Genomic DNA, 21,023 nt, shown 5'->3' with positions numbered 1-21,023 from the left:
TCTACCTCATTACAATCCAGAAGAGTAGTGCTCATAACTTACTGCATGGAGATTATTGGGGAGGTTTTGCATGGGAAGATTCCTGCTGTCACTATTAACTACAGGTACCACAAAAGGGCACCTAAAAACACCCAATCTCTGATTTTTGTAGGACTGAACTCTGTCTAGCAGGTTCTCTGTTATATGGAAATATAAAAACAGAAAATGTGATGAGCATCTAACAGAGCAAAACCACAACTGTACTCAAGGGAAAAGCTGATTGATTTTGTCCTCTCATTACATGGGAAAAATCCACTGCAAACACATCTATGGCAGTGTGGTTGCATCTGGGACACCGGGGGCCCCGTGCCTGTGCAGAGTCACTGAGATGAGCCAGGCATGCAGCTGTGCCCACCCCGCCCACCCTGCTGATTTGCATGTCCCAGAGCACAGCCCAGGCCCTGAGGACTTCTTCATAGGCTGTCACACCCTGTGCAGGACTCAGTCCCAGTCAGGACACAGCATGGACATGAGGGTCCCCGCTCAGCTCCTGGGGCTCCTGCTGCTCTCGCTGCCAGGTAAGGATGGGCAGCCCTGGGGATTTCCTCAGCACTGTATGGTCAGAGCCACCTGAGACTTTCAGGAAGTTCTTTTAAACATGATTAATTATGTAAATATTGTTTCTCTTTCCTCTGTCAGGTGTCATATGTGACATCCAGGTGACCCAGTCTCCATCTGTGTCTGCATCTTTAGGAGAGAAAGTCACCATCACCTGTCAAGCCAGCCAGGGTATTAGCAGTTATTTACACTGGTATCAGCAGAAATCAGGGAAATCTCCTACTCTCCTGATCTATAATTCTAAGAATTTGCACTCTGGGGTCCCATCGAGGTTCAGTGGCAGTGGATCTGGGACCGATTTCACTCTCACCATTAGCAGCCTGCAGCCTGAAGATGTTGCAACTTATTACTATCAGCACGGTTATGGTACCCCTCCCACAGTGACACAAGCCCTCATAAAAACCTGCCAGGGAAGCAGAACAGTGAGGCTGGGTTGCCCCAGCTGGTCTCCACCCGCTGAAAATGTTTTCTAGATGCAGTCAGGCCTTCACGGTCACTGGAGGATGTTATAGAAGAAATCAGCGTTTCTCTTCTGTGTCATAATTGCCTTTCCTTCACCTCAATCCCAAGAGCTCTGAATATCAAACACCTTAATATGAAGGAAAGTGTATGATGCCTGAGGATTCTTGTTGTGGAATCTTTCGGAGCTCAGTGAACCAAAGAAGAGTTATTTAAATACTCCAGCAGTAATTGCTCTAATGCAATGAATTGTAATCTAACTACAGCTTTCACTGTCCTGAGGTGCTCAGAGCAGCGGATACTAGCAATGGAGAGTTCTCTGGTTGCCCCAGATGGCAGTAATACCACAGAATGAGCCGCCTCACTGTGATCTTAAGGCTGTGGAGAAAATCTAGAGTGGTGTTATGATTCTGTCACTTGCTTAAAGCAAGTCTTCTTGTGAGTTTCCAGCCCTTCCCTCTGATCATGTACCAACCTAGTGATTTCTATATGCGCTGAACCTGCTCAGTCTTTGAATTCTACAAATACATTAAAGGCAAAAAGAATCACTTGGACTAGCGTGCAATCACAGGATTTTTCCATACTAAATGCATCTCTTGTTAATTTTTCATACTTAGTAATGAGTGTGTGTACTTCTCCATGTCTTCATCTGATCAGACAACGTTAGCACAAACCATTCTTTTCAATGCATTAACAGAAATTAGTATACTTATCTTAGCTATCCTGTACATACATATAATATAAATATATGTCTTCTATATGTATATTTTCTTTCCTTTCCTTCTTTTCTCCTTTACCCCTTCCCAGCTGTTCTTTCCTTTTGAACAGTTTCTTTCCCTTTCAGAATATCCAATGTACATTTTAGATCTGATTTACTCCTTCAGTTGCTTACATTAGGGATACAATATGATGTTTACCCATTCAAGTCTGATTTATTTCACTTATAAGTATGGTCTCTAGTTGCATCCACTTACCAATAAATGTCTCCAATTTGTCCTTCTTCATAACTGAGTAATACTCCATTGTATAAAAATATCACATCTTTGTTCTCCATTCCTCCACTGATGGACATCTGTGTTGTTTCCAAAATTTAGCTAGGACAAATTGTGCTACTATCAACATGGGTGCACATATATTGCTGTGGTATGATGTTTTTAATTCTACTGGAAAGATACCCAGAAGGGGAATAGCTAGGTAACTGGAAGCCTAGTCTTAGTTTTTTGGGAATCTCCACACTGATCTCCACAGTGGTGGCATAAGTCTACACTTCTGCCAACAGTTCAGCCAGAGGGATCATGTCACAGAATTCCATGACAGTGAGAATTTTTACAGGTGTGCAGAGCCACCCATATTCCCTGCACCCTGACAGTTCACCTCCACCCTCAGTACCCTGCACATATGCATTGGGTGGACAGAGATGATATGGAGATAAAATGCAGGAGTCACAGTGTATGTGGCACCTTCTCCTGCCTCAGTTGTCCCAACGGCCTCAGCATCCACACTGCTGAATGCAGAGCTCTGTACAGGACCCTGCCCGAGCTGCTGGGGTTCCCACAACAAGCTCTGTGAGGGATTCTGGGCTGTGGATGATGGGGCTGGATGCACCGCTCTAGACCAGGCACCTTCGGCCTCAATCCCTCACCCTCTGGTGAGCCTGGCTGGGCTCCTCAAGGCTGCCCGTGCCTCACCAAAACAGCATTTTGGGCCCCTCCTGTTGATCATACCACCTAGAACTTCAGCTGCATGAAGACCACTGTGCTTTCAGAATTTCTAGGTAACTGATATTTGTCCTTAATTGTACAGACAATTTATAGAGAAGATAAATTGGTTGGAGCATCTAACAGAGTCTACTGATAGACGCAATAGCATCAGATTTATGAAATGAGCAGAAAAGTCACGGTCAAGACATTGGAACTGCAAACTGAAAATTCTGTAAGATGCTCTGTCTCAAAGCTGCCACTAGATGGCAAACAAACCCCAGGATAAAGGAAGGACACATTTTAGAAATGGGAAGTGGAAGTGGTATTGATCCTTGATCAAAAGGGAGCTCTAAGTCCCTGGGGTGTCTGCCCAGCTCTCAGGGCTCACTGTCTGATGGGCTGTGGTCACAGTGGGCCACATCCCCCATGTGCTACTTCCTGGTTATTTTCTGTTTTCTTGGTGATCTTCAGTAACTTCACCTTGACAAAAAATCTCCTCCAGAAAGAGGCCTGGAGCACCTAGAACTCTGGGTCAGCGCTGGACAGAGAAACAAGGGCGTTGTATCTGAAGTTCAGCAGCACAGAGATCATGAAGTGGCCCTCTGAAGTACAGGGAGGAGGGGACAGAAGCTCCTGAAGTCTCCGTTCAGTGAAGAAGAACAGACAGACCTGAAAATGGCCCCTTGGGTGGAGATAACAAAGGTCAGTGACAGACTAGATGGGACTTCAAATCTAACAACCCATCTGCTCCCAGAGTCAGCAGTACGCACGGTCCTAAGGTATCAGACAGGCCTCTGAGCTTCATGATGACCAATGTGGTTTTTCAGTGCTCATATGCAGTTTGCCACAATTTAAAATGTTATGTTCAAAATAAAAATTATCAATTTTTAATGTTAACTTAATACTTTCTCTATTAGAGTACCACAATATCCTTGTACTTATATGTCTGACTGGGGTTTAAATATTTTTCTAAGCAAAGCAAAGCCTGAATAAGACAAGTCTCTCAGAGGGGACATCTGTTCACTTTTCACTTGTTCTTGATTTTTCAGGAGCCATGCAAACAGTGTTGCGGACAGGTCGTCCCAGTTCTGGGCTCTCAGATTCTCAGACTCCATTCCAGGCCACAGTTCTTGGCTTGCTTCAGTGCTTGTGCGGAGACCAAACTCTTTCTTCCCCTGGTCCTTAGCCCAATGGCTCCATAAAGGAGCTGCTGCCTCCATAGCCCAGACTTGGAACCCTGGTCCTAGGCCGCTGTTCCAATCTCTTCCATGATAGCAGTGCTGGAGCCTGTGCTGGCCTCATAGCTTTTGTCCCTGTCCACCCCTGCTGAAGACAGCTTAGTACCTGGAAAGTTAGGAATCTGAGAGCTTGTCATTCTCAGCACCTGGCTGGTTCCAACTTCACCACATAAAGCTTTCCCTCACATCTTTCTGACCAATCTAACTTAACACATAAGCAAAGCAACGTTAAATTAGAGCATGTGTTGTGAAATATCAACGCAGCAACTATCCCAGGTTTCCTTTGGTTTACAGAGCTCAAGCGATATCTCATGGTTCCTGGTGAGGAAGACAAGCCTCTTCCAGAGCCAGGCAGGTGGGAATATTGTGAGACAGGTGTGGTCAGCCGTGAAATTAGATTAAAGGGGAGAGGGAAGGGTGGGCAGTTGCTGTGAAGGATTGTGGTTCCTATACAACAATAAAAAACAGTTTTGCCCTGTGCTTTTCTGAGGAATGTAATGAGAATACTTGATGCATAGAGGCAATGTAGCCCTCTGGAAGACATGAGGCTTTAAGGCCAGGATTGTAAAACCTATGTGAAGATAGAGGGAAAGGAGAAAAATATAGGAAGAATGCGTCCTTTCTGCTCTCTCCAAACTGCAACAGGAATTTTAAATTCTCCAACATTTGTGTCTATTGTTTGAAGAAGCTCTTAGCATTTTTCTCAATGGATTTGAAATCACTGTAAATTATTCTGAAAGCTACTTAGGAGGAAGAGGCTGGCAGACCCTTTGGCCTCGTTAGAGGAGCACAGGCAGGATAATGTGTGTCTGTGTATAAAGGTGGGGAGACTGAGGCACGAAGAAAGGGAAGCCGTAGTGCAGTGTGTCCACCTTAACGTTTTAGCCATGTGGCATCAATGTCCAGAGAAACTCAAGCAGCTTCAAAGAGTTTCTAACTTCCAGTATATTTGTTACTGTTTTTACATCTGCACCGTGAAATACTCCCAGGGTTTTTCAGTTCTCCCATCTCCCAGGGTTATTTCCTTAGAACTATGAGTTAAAATCAGGAAAGAAACATGGAGAAAGCAGGAGAGAAGAACCACACTACTAACTGCGCAATGATTCTGTCCCAGGACCCCAAAGAGGGAAACACAGTTTCTGCCAAAATCTGGAACAGGTGGGTCATGTCTGTGACCAGGGTCCATTGACCTTTCCTGACTTCCTGAAATAAAACAGCCCTGCAGCTGTGCCTGGTCCTGCTCAGCCCCTCCTGATTTGCATGCTTTGAATGCAGCCCACTGCCCTTCCTCATTAGCTCAGCACACCCTGTGCAGGAGTCAGTCCCAGTCAGGACACAGCACAGACATGAGAGTCATTGCTCAGCTTCTGGGGCTCCTGGTGCTCTGGCTGCCAGGTAAGGAGGGTCACACTGGGAAGGACACACCCAAGTGGGGTTAAGGCTGCCTGCCTCTTCAAGGAAAGTTTCTTACAGCGTGACTGACTGTGTGGATTTCTCTTTTTATCTTTCCTATGTCAGGTGTCAGGTGTGACATCCAGATGACCCAGGCTCCATCCTCCCTGTCTGCAGCTCTAGGGGACACCGTCACCATCAGGTGCCAGGCCAGTCAGGGCATTGGCACTGAGTTAGACTGGTATCAGCAGAAACCAGGGAAAGCGCCTACCCTCCTGATTTACCATGTATCCAACCTGCATTCCGGGGTCCCATCCAGGTTCAGGGGCAGTGGATCTGGCTCAGATTTCACTCTCACCATCAACAGCCTGCAGCCTGAAGATGTTGCAACTTACTACTGTCAACAGGATTACAGTACCCCTCCCACAGTGATACAAGCCATGACACAAACCACCCAAGGAAGCAGAAGTGTGAGGTTGGGTGCCCCAGCTGTTCCCCCTGACATCTCTAACTGCTGAGGACATTTCCTAGATGCAGCCAGACTTTAAAATTCATTGTGAGATTTTTGGAGTGGTGAAGGAATCCTTTTGCAACATGATTCCTTTTTTTTATTTCTTCCTCAACCTCAGTAGCACAAACATGGTAACCCTCTCCTGTGAGAAAAGAAAGAGTGTGATGTCTGGGATTCGAGGTTCTACCTTCATTAGGAACTCACAGAGTAAAAGAGAAGTCATTCAAGGTACTCCAGGCTGGGACATTTTAATACAGAGAATTGTAGAGTACAACACAGCTTTTACTGTCCTGAGGAAGTCAGAGAATGTGGTATCAGACATGGTTGATCCCACAGACTGCTGAAGCACCAAGCAACGGGGCTCTTCCATGTATGATCCTCTGCCCTGCAGAGAAAAGCCAGCAGCAAAATCCCATTGTCACTTGCTAGAAGCACCTCTGTGTCTGAGTCTTCAGCCCTAGCTGCTCCTCATGTGTCTGCCTACTGATTTTTTTTTTTTTTTCCGGTACCGGGAATGAAACTTAAGACCTCGCACTTGTCAGGCAGGTGCTGTGCCACTGAGCTAAATCCCCAGCCCCCTGCCTACTGATTTTCAAAGTATTAAATCTTCCTCAATCCTTCAAATCTCATAAGCTTATCTCTACATATTCAGCTCTACACTAAAGCATGGAAGGAAAGTGGTTCTGAGAAATGTACTCCTAGAAGAGATGGGGATGATGCTGAGGAGAGAGTGGACAGCCGAGGGGATCCCTATCTCCTCAACCTTTTTTGTTAAGACCTGGCCCCAAAATCTGGTCAAAGGCTTTTGCAAGTATAATCTATGAACACCAGATAATGTCAGGCAACATCCTTAAGTCCTAGACAAAACTGGAAAAGACAGGTAATTATGTGAAATATAGAACACTTTTACATCAAGTTTCTTATCAACATATTGTTTAGAAAATTTTCTAAAGCAAACAGAAGCAATAAATACCAAAAAACCCCAAACAAACAAAAGTGATAAAACAAACACCAAAGAAGGAGAAAATAACCTTCTTAAAAGTATATGTTTCCCAAATGCTTCAGAATTCTGCCGTTGAAAATGTGTCCGCTTGCCGTCAGCCTCCTGCTGTCACTGAGAGCAGCTTATGGATGCAGAGTCACTGCTCCCCGCCCCCAGCTGCTGGAGGATGATGGAGATCTAACAGGATGCACGGGACTAACTAACGGCCACCTTATAACACCAAGCTGAGCTGAGTCAGTGTGGTGCTGGGTGTGGAAGACCCACCTGAGAACTGTTGCTAACAGCACAAAAAGAGAACTGCAGGAGAGGATGGTGTGCTGTTGATTCTCCTGGAGAAGCTTGTCGGGCTGCCTATCCTGATATGAACTTAGCTATCCTCACAAGAGCTTGGGACCTCAGTGTCACTGTGGATGGCTGGTGTTTTTCTGGGGAGCTTTGATCCTTACTTTGAGCATCACTTCCTGGCTCCAGTGCAGATACCTCAGCCTGCTCACACAGTTCTTCATCCCACTGACACAGACTTTCTAGCTTCTACCATTGACCTTCGGCCCTTCACACTTGCATGAGACATTGTCCTGGGCTCTAGGCTTCCAGTTGCTCTCATGGAGGACATTGCCATGGGATCTGGGTTTTCAGCTGGACTCATGCAATACATTGCTGTGGGATCCAGGTCTCAGCTGGATCTTTGGGTCTCTAGAGTGTGGATGGATCTTCTGCACTCTTTACATTTGATCCTTCAGGTGAACATTATAAAATAATCCTATAAATTATGTGCCCTGTATTAAATGTTCTCCCTTGAAAACCCTAACAACACAGGAGACCCATAGCAGGTGGAAGGAGTTGTCTTTCACTTCAGCTGTAATTCAGTTAAAGGGTTTTGCTCCAGTGGAACTGTTGATGAAAATATCTATTTGAATTCAGATGCTCTAAACATAGTGCACCTTCCTTTATTTTCAATACAAAAGTTTATTTGGAGACATTTTTGTGTGGTAAAACTTGAAAGAAATATTACTTTCCGGTGAAGGGATCAAATACCATAATAAGTCAGTGTACTAAAGGATTTTAGAATCGGAAAGAATTATCAAATTTATAAAATACAGCAAAATACTAAAACCTGTGTTAGGGACAATTGGAGTTGAATTTTGCAGAGCAAATTGGTTTGGGGATTTTGTTCTCACCTCCACTTGCCAGAGAATGTCCCACTCTGAATCTCACAGCCCTTCACCTTGGGCCCAAATCAAACTCTGTCCATAAACAGGAAAACAGCTGAGTTCCCAAAGGAGTTTTGTAGAAATAATAATGTGAACTAAACGTATCAATAAAAATCACAAAAGCACCTGGAAGGCTAGAAATTCAGGTCATGCACGAAATTAGATGTCTTCAAATAAGGTTCAGAGAATACCACTTGTCCTGGTGAGGAGATGCATATCAAAGCTCAGAGAAAGGAAGTAATAAATCTTAATTTATTGACAATGATATTTTAAAATCACTTGTTTATATATCATTCCTTTACTACAAACATTATTCTAGTATTGAATTCAGTTGTTTTATCAGGACTTGACATGTCTCTACTATATGGACTGAGTGTCCTGGAATTTTTTCTCCTGGAATCTTTTGGAATCTTTTGGAATCTCCTGGAATTTTTTGGACCAGTTGCAGGACACAATTATACATCAGAAATGTACACATTCACTTTGGTGGTATATTTTTTAGGTTGTCCTTCTGATACCTATTTTTAATATTCTTTAGGAACTTAATTCAGGAGGTCTTGGAGAACAATAAGAACTATTAATTAGTTACCCTTTAGTTAAGGGTGACCCAAAGCTGGATGAACAGGAATCATAAGTACAACAGTACCCTCATGACTTGAAATGACAGATGCTCTGAAAGGATCTCTGAAAGGATGTGGCTGTAGGTGATGTGTGTCAGTTTCTTCCTTCTCTATGTAACCAAATAGACATGGATCGCTGAAGTACTAGTAAGTATGAGAAATTAACAAGGCAGTCACTTAGTTTAGAGAAGAAAAAAAAAAAGCTAGAGTCCCCAATTAATCTTGATGATTCTTTTATTTTAGAGTTTTTAAGGATTGAGAATTTCTGTGGAAATAAGAAAGATTTATACTGGGCTGATGGCAAACCATTGTCATAGTGAAATATGGCCTTAAGGAAGGAAATCACAGCCCTGGATAATTTCAAGTGCTACATCTCATTTAATTTTGCCAAGAGAGAGTCAATTAAATGATATTGAATGCTAATATCAGGCTTTAGAAGTAACAGGACATCAGGGTTAGAAATAAAATTAGGTGGGTTACAGTGGTAATTGGACTTTTTAAATGTACCAAGATTGGCCACCGTGGCTTCCCAATAGAATTACATTCTAAATCACGTCATCAATAAAGGTGAAGTCAATGGTTGCACTGATACAATAAGTAGAGGTGAGTTAGTCACCCTTTGCAACCATCACAGGGAGCCCGATGGTTAAATGCTATGCCTTCAGGAATGGATGTCCAGGCCTGGGCTCTAGAAATGGGTTTCACCTAACTGAGGCTCACATGGCTAGTAGTACTTCTAACCATCTGATTTGTAGAGAAAGCTGGCCTCTCCTCACTGAGCTTCCTATACTTTGTCATGTATCAGTAAGCAGATTTCAAGGATGCAAGATAATTGCTTAGGACATAATTCAACATGTGTAAGTCTGTATTTCTTGGTATGTGCATTTTACTTCCTTACAACCAATATCTTTAACAGAAACAACTTTTGGAATTGACACAACGCTTTAGTCAGAGTCAGGGTTCTACCTGATACAGTATTTGATGAAGGAACTTTCTTAAAGCAGAAATGACAAAGTGTATATGCTCAAGATCTTATGTCACTGATGTAGTGGTGCTTACAGGAAGAAGGGATCTGAGATTAACCAAGCAAGGCTAGCAAAAGTTTTGTTGTTGAATCACTGTCCTACCTGATTTGGGGGAGTTTCTGAAACACGAATTGTGTCTGATGCTCTTTCTCTCATAGAACATATGTATCTAGCAAATAAGGGGTTTGAATCCTTCACTATGTAATTTACCTGTGTAGACAACTAAAACTTCCTGTTTCCTAGTCATTCAAATCTATATTTTTCTAGTAGGTAATTCTTCTTCCAGATGCTGAAAGATTTTCAATATATTTTAGATATCAAGAAAATATATGGCCATGTAAGTCTGGTTATAATACAGGATATTTTTGTATCATGATATTGTATTGTGGCTTCAGATCCTAAATTTCAATAATCAAAGAAATACAGAGTTTGTATACATTGTTAGGAAGGATTTAGAGAGTAATTGGAACATAATGGGCTCTGTAAAATATTTCTACTTACTGCGGTTTCCACTAGTAAAACCTAGTAGAATACTTGAATAGACTCCAGAATAAAACTTAGATGACACACAAGGTGAAGTTCCACACATCCTTGGAAGGGTAGTGAGGCAGGGGGAAGGCGACAGGCACAGTGAGAGAGGCACACGTGAGCACCACACATAAGCTCTAGGTCAGATGGAGATTTGAGAGCCACAGTGTCTACTCCGTTCATTATTTATAACTTACTTTTCTCTGGATCATTGCATATGAGGGAAGTTTTTACAGCTGATTGGCGCTGTGTTCATCAATATTTATTAAATGGATTAAAAAACAGAAAAAATGAGAAGTGGGGTCAGGATACACCCAGCTCCACTTCCCTGAATCCCCTTGCCTTTTCCATAATTAGGAGACCATCCTCCATTCCCACAGAAATCCAAGTCATGGTGTTGCTAGAGTGTGGTGATACTGTCTGAGATCCAGAAAAGCAAAATGATTTTTCTCCAGCCATGCATGTGTTCCTGTCAGTCATTTTCAAAATCTTTCTACAGGAAAGCATCTCATGAGCAGAATCTTAATTACCTCTGAGACCTATAATGTCACAAACATAAGGATTCCAAAGCCTACCCCAAAGAAAGTCCTCCTGAAAGGTCCTATATTTGAAGAAATATGAAGAAAACTGATCCATAATAAATATAAGTCATCCACCTATCTTTTCACTGTCAAGAATTTCCTTTTCCTGCATTCCTATTTCCCTTACAATTTATTTTGAAGTGCTCTTCATTAACTCACATGGTCATGTGAATCATAAGGGAAAAGTCATATATTTCAGAGAAGAGGGTTAACTGAATAAACTTGGAATTTCACGGCTCTGAGAAGAGGATGAATATTTCCATTATTTGAAGTGAGTGTAAGTTGCTGTTGTCATTTATTCCTGGTGGTTCAAATGTCAGGAGACCTACACTTCTGGAAGCAGGCAACAGGATGCAGTAGGCAGGAAGAGTCCCTGTGCCCATGAAAAGAGAAGAATCCTTACAAGGAGGAAATAAGGAGAAAATCAACAGGAAGAGGAATGCGGGCCAAGAGTTCAGTTTTCTGGTTGCCACTGGCAGTCTGGGCCCACAGAGAGCAGAGCAGCTGTGTTCTGAGCAACTTTCCATGTGATCAAAAGTAAAAGATAAACATGGATTGTGGGGGGCACACTGAGGTCTGGTCCAGCTCCCCTCTCATGGTACAGGGGTTAGGGAGGAGGTTTCATATTCTTAGATCCACAAGCAAAGAAGATTAAGAAGCATCTTTCATAATAGCTTTTCCAATACCTCCCTTTAGAATTCAGCAAGTTATTGTACAATGTGTGCTGAATGGGTAGGCTGTGGTTCTTCCTCTGTGCAGGATATAAATTGACAAAACATTGTATAAAATGCCATCTTTTTAGGATAAGAAGGAAGAAAAACAGAGGTCTTTCAAAATTGTAATTATGAAATTGCATTTGGCTCAGAAGACATTTCCTATACTATTTCCTAACTATCAGAGCAAATTATATAAAAAAAATAACTGCTTGGGGATGCCATTGCTCATAACACACTCCCACAGGAAGCTCTCTGTGGTGTAACACACTGCCAAGGCAAAGTCATGTGACACACAATGATGCAGGAACAAACTTTATTTTTCACATAGGTGTTGGCAGTAGTGCCACTCAAGTCACTAAACAACTTCTAATTTATCCTCCTGATGCCTTTTATCTTATTGTGGTGATTGTTGACAAACTGTCTCATTGACAGGCAAGCATGTACTGTTTCAACTTCTATAACAGAAGTTTCTAGATTGGGTGTTATATACAACACACGCTAATTGCTCAAAGTCCCAGTGATGGAGCTACTCAAATCAAGGCAATGAGAGTTTGGAAACCTCATGAGAGACCTCCTTCCTTGTAGATGGCCATCTTCCCTCTGTGTCCTCATGGGGAAGTTAAAGATAAAGAAGTCTGTTTCTTCTCTCCTTAGAGGGCATCTAATCCCTTTATGAGCACAGCACCCTCATGGTGTCACCTAGTTATGAACCCAAGGCTATACCGAAAAGTACCTTCAAAACAGAGAGAAGAATTTTAAAGTATGACTTTCAAAGGGACACAGACATTCAGTCTAAAACAATTAGTCCATGGGATTTACTAACTCGCTTGTGAATCACAGGAGACTCCCCTTTACTCTTCCTTCCTCAACAACCCTTTTCAGGTCTTTTGTACAGAGGGTCAGAGTGCGGTTCCACCCAGCAAAGTCTACAGTGCTCAACAGTGACATGAATGGGTCAGGGATGGTATCTGTGTACTAAATGGTCTGTATGTCATTTCTTTGTGAATATGGAATATGTGAGTTAGTTATAATGGGTGTGAATCACATTATAAACACTGGCAAAATGAAACTTATATTCACTGGGTGAGGTGTAAGATCATTTCTACTTTTCCTCAGACTAAACCAGGGCTGTCAATGTGTGCAAGAGACACATGTTTTTCTCTTCATGAAGCCCTGTGACTGGCAAAAGTCACTAATTTTTGTTCTCAGGAAAAAGCAGTTCGTAACACTTGCATCTGATATTTTCAAACATTTAAGCTTGTGATGGAACTCTTCAGCTGGGTTTGGACCACTATTTATTTGGAGACCCTCTGCCTATCTGTACTTGCGGAGTTGGAAGTCACTTTTTTTTTTCCAGAATAAGGGAGAACTAACAGGACAGTAACTCACTTCTGAAATGAATCTAACATGTAAGGTTTACATTCTTGGGACCCTTGCACTTTCTAGGTTGTTCAATGTCCTGTGTCCATGTGACTAACTTTGGTCTAAAATTAATTCTTCCCAGTACTAAAGACAAATTTTCCACATTTTTTACTTATATCCCTTTCAGGGATATTTTCAGTCACTGCAGCTACCTTCTCCTGCTGTCTCCTTCCACTTGCCCATAAGGCTGTCTCACAGCACTGCTCCCACCAGGGGGTTTGTGTATTCCAAAGGGAGGCCCTCCCCTGCAAGCCTGAGCTAAAGCTCAGCTGTAATCCTGTGTGGACTAATCAGTTAATACTTCAGAATCCAGAGGGGTTGTGGTGATGACCCAGACTCTAAGCTTCCTCTCCATCAGCGCTGGAGAGCCAGCCTGCATCTAGTGCAGATCCAGTCAGAGTGTTGCTAGTAGCTATCTTACCTATTTGCATTGGTACCTAAAGAAGCCAGACCAATTCCCAAGGCTTTTTATCTACTTGGTATCCAACTAAGCCTCTGGAGTCCCAGACAGGTTCAGTGGCAGTGGATCAAGCACAGAATTCACACTGAGAATCAGCAATGTTGAAGGTGAAGATGCTGGAGTTTATTTCCATCAACAAATTCTGCAGGAACCTCCCACAGTGATACGCCCAGGAACATAATCAAAGCTGTGTGGGGCTATCCAGCTGTCACATGTGCTGCTTTCCTGAAGAGCAGCTGAGCAGCAACTCTAAGCCTGTCTGAGAGGTAGATACTGGGGAACTTCAGTGACTAGTTGCTATTTTCTGCCCTCTCAGTTCTTCAGCCAAGGACTTGTCTTCTGCAGCAGCCTTGGGTGGCAGAAGCAGCAGCAGAATGGGGTGGTCTGTGTGCATGGTGACTTTGAGCAATTGACCAAGAGGGCAGGAAGACTTCATTCTCAGCTTATCCTAGTGTTTCCTTCCTGCCTTAGTTGTCAAGAAATGTTGTCAGTATCACAACTGACCAATTGTGCAGATTCTTGGACAAAGAAGTTGAGCACATGTAGGAAGTTACCATTCTGCAGTGGGATTCTCAGAACATAATACTGAGAATTACAGGAAAATGATTTTACTTACTTATATACTGTCTACACACACTCTCCTCAGGGAGAGATAGCTGAGGAAAGTTTATAAAACATGTGCATTTTGAGTGTTCAAGAATCCTGTCGTAAATTCACAGTGCATACAAGACTGTAATGCCCAAAATCCCTGGTGTACTTCCATCATCTTTTGCTGAATGCAAATGGAATTCTAACTCCAAAATGAATTTTCAAATAAATGATAAACTGACTGATAGACAATTTGAGTTTTACTTCATATATCTCAGAATTAGAGATTTTTACTCCTTTCTCAAATTAAGAATTTTAAACATTGAATTATTTCTCTTATGTAAGAAAGATAAAGTATACATAAATTAAAGCACAAAATAAAAGATAAGAGGAAGTGGAGAAAGACTTTTTACAAATAGGAAGGGGATCAAGCAATGAAGTGAGGTGGGTGAGCCTGCAGGGAAAGGAGATATAAAATGTCAAACTGTGTGATGTTAATATGCCACCTCTCTAGGATGAGTATCACCATTACACAGTACACATATACTAAGAAAACAAAACATTTTAAAACAAATGTTGTTTTTGAGTTTATTGCAAATATTGTGCATTTGATACTGTGTTGCCATAAGTAAATCTTTCAAGAAAAGGACATATGATTTTCAAACATAATTATCTAAAATTCAATCCTACTTTTTTGTTGTAGTCATATAGAAAAGTTATGTTTTGAATAGATCACAATTAAAATATTCCTCTGGTGTTACATCTAGAAGACCAATGGGTCATTTCATTTCTTGTTCTAACTTGGTTTCATAGACTTAGAAATGAAGCACAGGACAAACTGAGCCTCCTTCTGGTTAAGGATATAAACATATTTCAGATCATTGCACTTTTAAGACAAAGGATTCCAGGGAAAGTGCATTTGCACACCCAAAGTGTCACTGCTGGGTGGTTTTATATTTCTCCAGCAAAATCTATATAGAATTCTGGGAAATGGTAGCATTTAATTTCTAAAATGGAACCAGCTGTACACATTCTTATAAAGTGGTAACGAATCACTGGGGTGAGAAGTTGTGTCAGAGGCACTAGGAAAAGAGGGGTTGAAAGGAGGAAGAGCAGGAGTCAAGCACTACAGCCTGGTGACCATCAGCTTGCGTGTGATTGAAGTTCCCAGTGTCCTCCAGTTCCTGCTGTGGGTGAGATGGGAATAAGACCACATCCCAGAAAAGGTGCATGGTTATATTTTAACATAGCTGAAACAAAAGAGCACAAAATCTTACATGATGCTTTAATCCCAAAAGTCTACACACACCATTAAAAAGGTTAAAAATACATGATTAGAAGAAGCCAAAAGAGAACACCAAGGTGAATCAGAGGACGGTTATCTTGACTCCTTTTAACCAAAGATATGCCTTTGTTGTTCGTGTCTCTGCAGCTTCAAACCACTCAACGCGCAGGTCAGTGGAAAGAATACTGACTCAATCAGTGAAAAGAAATTGTACCCAATTTCAGGAGAGCACAGTTTACTGTTTGATAATTACTTTAGAGCACCGTTTACCCTGTGATATGAAGGATTTGTGAGCTGAAGGAGAGAAAGAAACTTTCATCTGTTTTGTCCCTGAGTCTCACAATTACCCTTGGTGCTGCAGACTTTGCTTTTCTAATCCTCAATTCACAGCCTTGGATGGTTTCCTTTCCTTTCTTTAGTATATTCTTTATTAACGAATGTTTAGCACAGAATTTCACCAGGGTCTGCTTGATGTAACTCAGAAGTCTTTGTATGTTGCAAACAGTAGCATTCCTCAATGTTCTTTCAAATAGTCACAGCAATCTTACACTAACTTGTAGTGACTGAAAGTGTGTGCTCCTTGCTTAATTATTTGAAGTGTTTAATAGGACTTGTACATTGTCTTGATGATAAAACTCTAATTAAATTCAATTATTTGAGGTTTGAGCACAAAATATGGTACATGATTCAATTAAAAGCACTCATTATAGCAAAAGACATATTTTCATTTATTCCTCTCAAAATATTCCCAATTGCTTCCAACACATTTACACAATCATTCTTGCTAATTTCTCACATCATTGTGGAAGTCTTTCCTGAGTTTCTTTACATGTATTGTCATGGCTGCCTCAGTGTTCTGAATTAATTGAAAACATTTATCGTTCATGTTAATTTTGACCTTGGGGAAGAGTCACAGGTTGCATTCCTTCAGATCCATTGAAAAGGGAGATGAGGACACACTGTGATGGTATTACAGCCTGCTCATAAGCTGGCGGGCACTGCCAACAGCTGTCTCTGTATTTGCTACCAGGCCCTGTCAGACAGTCATGACAAAGACTTTCAGAACTGCTTCCAAAAGTGGCAAGAACAGGAAGGCGCTTTTGCCGCTGAGCTAAATCCCCAGCCCCTAGTGGCAAGAACAATGGAACAGAGTCACGTGGGTTCAAAGCAAAAGTAGTATTTTTAGTTTTGAGGGGGGATTTATGGGAACATGTTGTTTACTCTAATAAATTTCTAAATTTATACATTCACTACATATTAGATCACATTTATATATACCTAAAGCTGAAAGTCTAATAAATTGAAGAAATTAGAAAATGTGTCTGAAAAGAATTCTTGTAGCTTACACATGAAATTAAATCCCCAATTACCCACGTGTAGCAGAGCTGAGTCACAGTTACATTAGCAAACTACACTGCCTCCAGGACCCAACTTTTAAATTAGCCCACACAATGAGGGATATTTGCCTGCAGTTTCCAGTTTCACTTCAGGTTTGCCCCTTTTCACTTTACTATAAGTTTTTTATGATGTGTTCAGATTGGCTTACAAGAAAACTCATTAGTCTTCAATTTGTCTTCAGCTGTCTGGATTAAATTATTTGCTATTTAAAGGGGGCTCTTTCCCCCAGCACTGTCCCTTCTATTTTGTTTGGTAACATAATCAGTATATTTGATTGTTCCCCACAATGAGCTAACACTGTGATGTATCATGGTTGGACATAAAAGACCCCCACCTCATGTCTTCAGAGGCGGGTCCTTGGGAAGGCTATTGGATCACGTGGGCATTGCACTCCTCAGTAGATAGATCCTTTGATGATTTCACAGATGAAAGTGTTGTTAGAGGGTGGGGTCTAAAGGCTTGAAGTACTGGAGGTGAGACCATGAGGGTGTGTTCTTCTCCCTGGGTCTTTCCTCTCTCTCTCTCTGCTTCTTGGTAGCAATGGATGAGAAATTTTTCTGCATGAAGCCTGTGTTAAAAAACAAAACAAAACACTGAATTCATGAAGACTCCCAAAATTCTGTAAGTTGTTGTATCCCTAATGCATCATTAAGAGGCAAACTAACACAGGGAGAAACAAAGCACAGAGGTGTGATCTTAGGAATTCTGGGGAAGTGACAGAGTCACAGAACAATAGGCACCCAGGTCATGGGAAGTATTTATTCAGCTCTCGTGGTTCACTTTCTGAAGTGACAACTTCCCCATGAGCCACTCTCTGAAAATATTCTTTTTTATTTCTGATCTTCCATAGCTATGGCCTCACAACTTGAAACTTCCCGAAGGTGGATTAAGTTTGGTTTAGCACCATGGACAGCACTGACCAGTGCTGTGCAGGAGAGCAAAGGCCAGGACTCTGAAAGTAGCAGACACGCGCGCAGTAATGTGGAAACGGCCTTTAGGGGAGGAGGGGCAGAACCGCTGAAGGCTCCATTCAGTGAGGAGCAAGAAACACACTGGACACGTCCCATACAGGAAAGACCAGGGCATAGGCACAGGAGACAGGAGGTGAATTCAGACCTGTGCCTCTCGCTGTTCCAAAACCATGTATTGCCCACAGGTGTCAGGGTCAGTCCTGAGTTATACGATGCTGAGGATTCACAGTGGGGAAGCACCAGGCTCTAAGGCATGTTTTGTTCCTACTCTACCTGCCAGTATATAAAATGTTACAACAATGATTAAAAAGCTCAGTTAATCATATAATTCTCCAAGAATTTATTACATTGACATAATACATATATAATGTGTGTGTTTTTAACAGGGATCCTTATCTTTTTAAGCACAACAGTGCTTCCCTGAGGCAGGACTCAGGTATCAGACAGCTGCTGATCCCCCTCTTGTCCTTTACCCCTCAGGACAGTGAGAGCAGTTTTGAGAAGAGCTGGACCCAACCCTGAGGTTCTTGTTTCTCAGACACTTCTCCTGGCATCCCACTCTTGGAGTGGTTGAGGGCCTGAGGGTGTGGAGCACTTTCCTTCTCTGGTCCTCAGCCCCAAGCTCAGAACAGCAGTTGCTTCCTTCTCAACCTGCGTCTGTGTGCATCACACGGCTGGCCACAGCCTGCCTTGAGGCCCGTCTTCCAAACCTCTCCGGCACTCCAGGGCAGGAAAGGTTATTTCTATATTTGCTGAAGCCTTCACTGCCACCTGGATAGAGATTTGACTTCATCTGATTCTCAGGTCGAGGTTTGTTTCAACCTGAGCAGATAAATTTCCTCCAGGGTTCACTGTCTGTTTGACATAAAACATAAGCAAAGCAATGTGGAAATAAGACAATAGTGTGAAACACCAAACTAAGAAGAATCCCACTTTTTGTTTAGTTTACAAACTACCATCTCTTTCTTGCTGTACATGGTAAGAACATCAAGCCTTTTTTGGAAGAATGCGAGTGTATGATACTGAGACATAGGTGATCAGTGGAATAATGAGATTAAAGAGGACGGAGAAGGGTGGAAAGATGCCAGGAAAAATTTAGGATCTGCTAAAAAAGAATATGGTAAGAGCTTTGCTCTGTTTCCTCCCCTCATGTACTTTTCATAATGGTTGAACCTTAGAGACACTGCAACCATGTAGAGAAATGAAGGCCTTAACACCAACACTGAAAAGCCTCTATAGTGAAAGGGGCAAAGTAGAAAAATAGGGAGAGCGTTTTCTGCTGTCACCAAACAGCTGTCCCAATTCTAAATTTTGCAACATAAAGATTTCCCTTCATGGCGAGAGCTATGTTACATTTTCTTGCACTGATTTCTAAATCATTGCAAATTATCCAGAGATGTTTAAAAGGAGTTAAATGGGGATGGTCTTTGACCTCATTATGAGCCCAGGCAGTATCACATGTGTGTATGTGTGTGTGTGTGTGTGTGTGTGTGTGTGTGTGTTTCAATGCTGTAGCATGGAGAGTTAGAAAATGTAACTGATTATGTCCTACCTAGACATTTTAAACATGTTCTGTCAATGTCTAGAGAAAACCAAACCACTTTAAAGGATTGAGAAATTTTATTGCCTTCATTTTTCTTTTTATACTGTGGCCATCATGTACTCCCAAGTTTTCCTTAGCTGGTCCCATGTCCAAAGGTCATTCCCATAGAATATTCTAAGAAACAGGACAAAAGTACGGGCAGAAACATGCAGAGATCAAGACACAACTAATTACACTACTGGAGCAGATGAATTTTGTCCTGTGGGCCACTGAGAGAAACAGAGTCTACGCAACACATCCTATCCAGCCTGGTTTTAGCTAAAGCCTGGGTTGCTTAAGCTTCTCTGAGTGACAGAAATGAGCCAGCCCTGCAGCTGTGCCTAACACAGCTCGACACCTGCTGATTTGCATGTCCCAGAGCGCAGCAGTATAGGGACTTCTTAATAGGCTGTCACACCCTGTGCAGGAGTCAGTCCCAGTCAGGACACAGCATGGACATGAGGGTCCCCGCTCAGCTCCTGGGGCTCCTGCTGCTCTGGCTGCCAGGTAAGGAAGGGCAGCCCTGGGAACTTACTCAGCACAGTGTGTTCATTATTTCTTGACTCTTCAGAGAAATTTTCTTAAACCCTGATTGGTTGTGTTTGTGTTTCCCGTGTCAGGTGTGCGATGTGACATCCAGGTGACCCAGCCTCCACCCTCCCTGGCTGCCTCTTTAGGCGACACAGTCACCATCAGTTGCAGGGCCAGTCAGGGTGTTAGCATGAACTTGGACTGGTTTCAGCAGAAACCAGGGAAAGCTCCTACTCTCCTGATCTATAATGCTAAGAATTTGCACTCTGGGGTCCCATCGAGGTTCAGCGGCAGTGGATCTGGGACAGATTTCACTCTCACCATCAGGAACCTGCAGCCTGAAGACTTCGCAACTTATTTCTGTATGCAGCATAACAGTAACCCTCCCACAGTGATTCAAGCCATAACAAAAACCTCCCAAAGAAGCAGAAGTGTGAGCCTGGGCTGCCCAGCTGCTCCTCCTGGTGCATCTATTACAGCTTTCATTTGTGACTTCATCTCAATAGATGTAATACAGTATAGGAACAGAGGAAAAAAGGATAAAAACTTACATCATCATCTCATCAGACATGGACAAAGCCCTTGACAAATCTAGCATCCATTACCAATAACATCTTTCAACATAATAGATATCAAAGGACCTTATCTTAATCTTATAAAAGTCATTTATGACAAACCAATGGCCAAAAATATAAAATTTGGAAAAGCTTAAAACTTTTCTTCTAAAAGAAAGAACAAAACAATGATTGCTTTGACCACCACTTCATTTAATATAGTACTGGAAACATTAGCCAGAGGATTGAGGCAAGGTAAAGAAGAAAAAAAGAATATTATGGGGAAGGAAGAGGTCAAATTATCATTATTTGAAGGTGACATCCTCCTTTACATAGAAGACCCAAAAGGCATCAAAAACTCCTAGAGTTTGAACAAGATTCAGTAGTGTAGTGAGATACAAACTCTGCACATAAAATCAATTATGCGCTGTCCAGCAAGAGTGAACAAACTGAGAAATAAACTAAGAAAAGAGTACCATTCACAATAGCACCAAGGAAAATGGAATACTTAGGAATTCACACAAGCAAAAAGATGAAAGACCTGTACGACAAAACTACAGAACTCTGACAAAGGAGATCAAAGAGGGTAGGAAAAATGGAAACATATCCCCTGTTCCTGGAAAGGCAGAACCAATATAGCCAAAAAGGCTG

At 42.1% G+C, this 21,023-nt stretch overlaps 1 protein-coding gene across 1 annotated transcript; it reads left to right on the top strand.

The window, feature by feature from the left end:
- Positions 1 to 280: 280 nt before the first annotated feature.
- LOC102016467 (signal-regulatory protein beta-1-like) lies at positions 281 to 20,404 on the top strand. Its single transcript, XM_005400819.1, has 2 exons — positions 281 to 557; positions 19,908 to 20,404. The coding sequence occupies exons 1-2, from the start codon at positions 281 to 283 to the stop codon at positions 20,402 to 20,404; spliced, it is 774 nt and encodes a 257-aa protein (XP_005400876.1).
- The last annotated feature ends 619 nt before the right edge of the window (positions 20,405 to 21,023 follow it).

Source organism: Chinchilla lanigera, unplaced genomic scaffold, assembly GCF_000276665.1.
Source record: "Chinchilla lanigera isolate Chin_1 unplaced genomic scaffold, ChiLan1.0 scaffold00069, whole genome shotgun sequence".
Taxonomy (NCBI): Eukaryota; Metazoa; Chordata; class Mammalia; order Rodentia; family Chinchillidae; genus Chinchilla; species Chinchilla lanigera.
Note: the sequence above shows the minus strand (reverse complement) of the source record. Positions and strands in the feature narration are given on the sequence as shown.

Bases quoted from the DNA above. Each gene is read 5' to 3' on its own strand.
- LOC102016467 (XM_005400819.1), top strand. From the start codon at position 281: ATGGGAAAAATCCACTGCAAACACATCTATGGCAGTGTGGTTGCATCT. The intron at 558-19,907 runs GTAAGGATGGGC...TTCCCGTGTCAG, and splicing joins CCTGCTGCTCTCGCTGCCAG to GTGTGCGATGTGACATCCAG.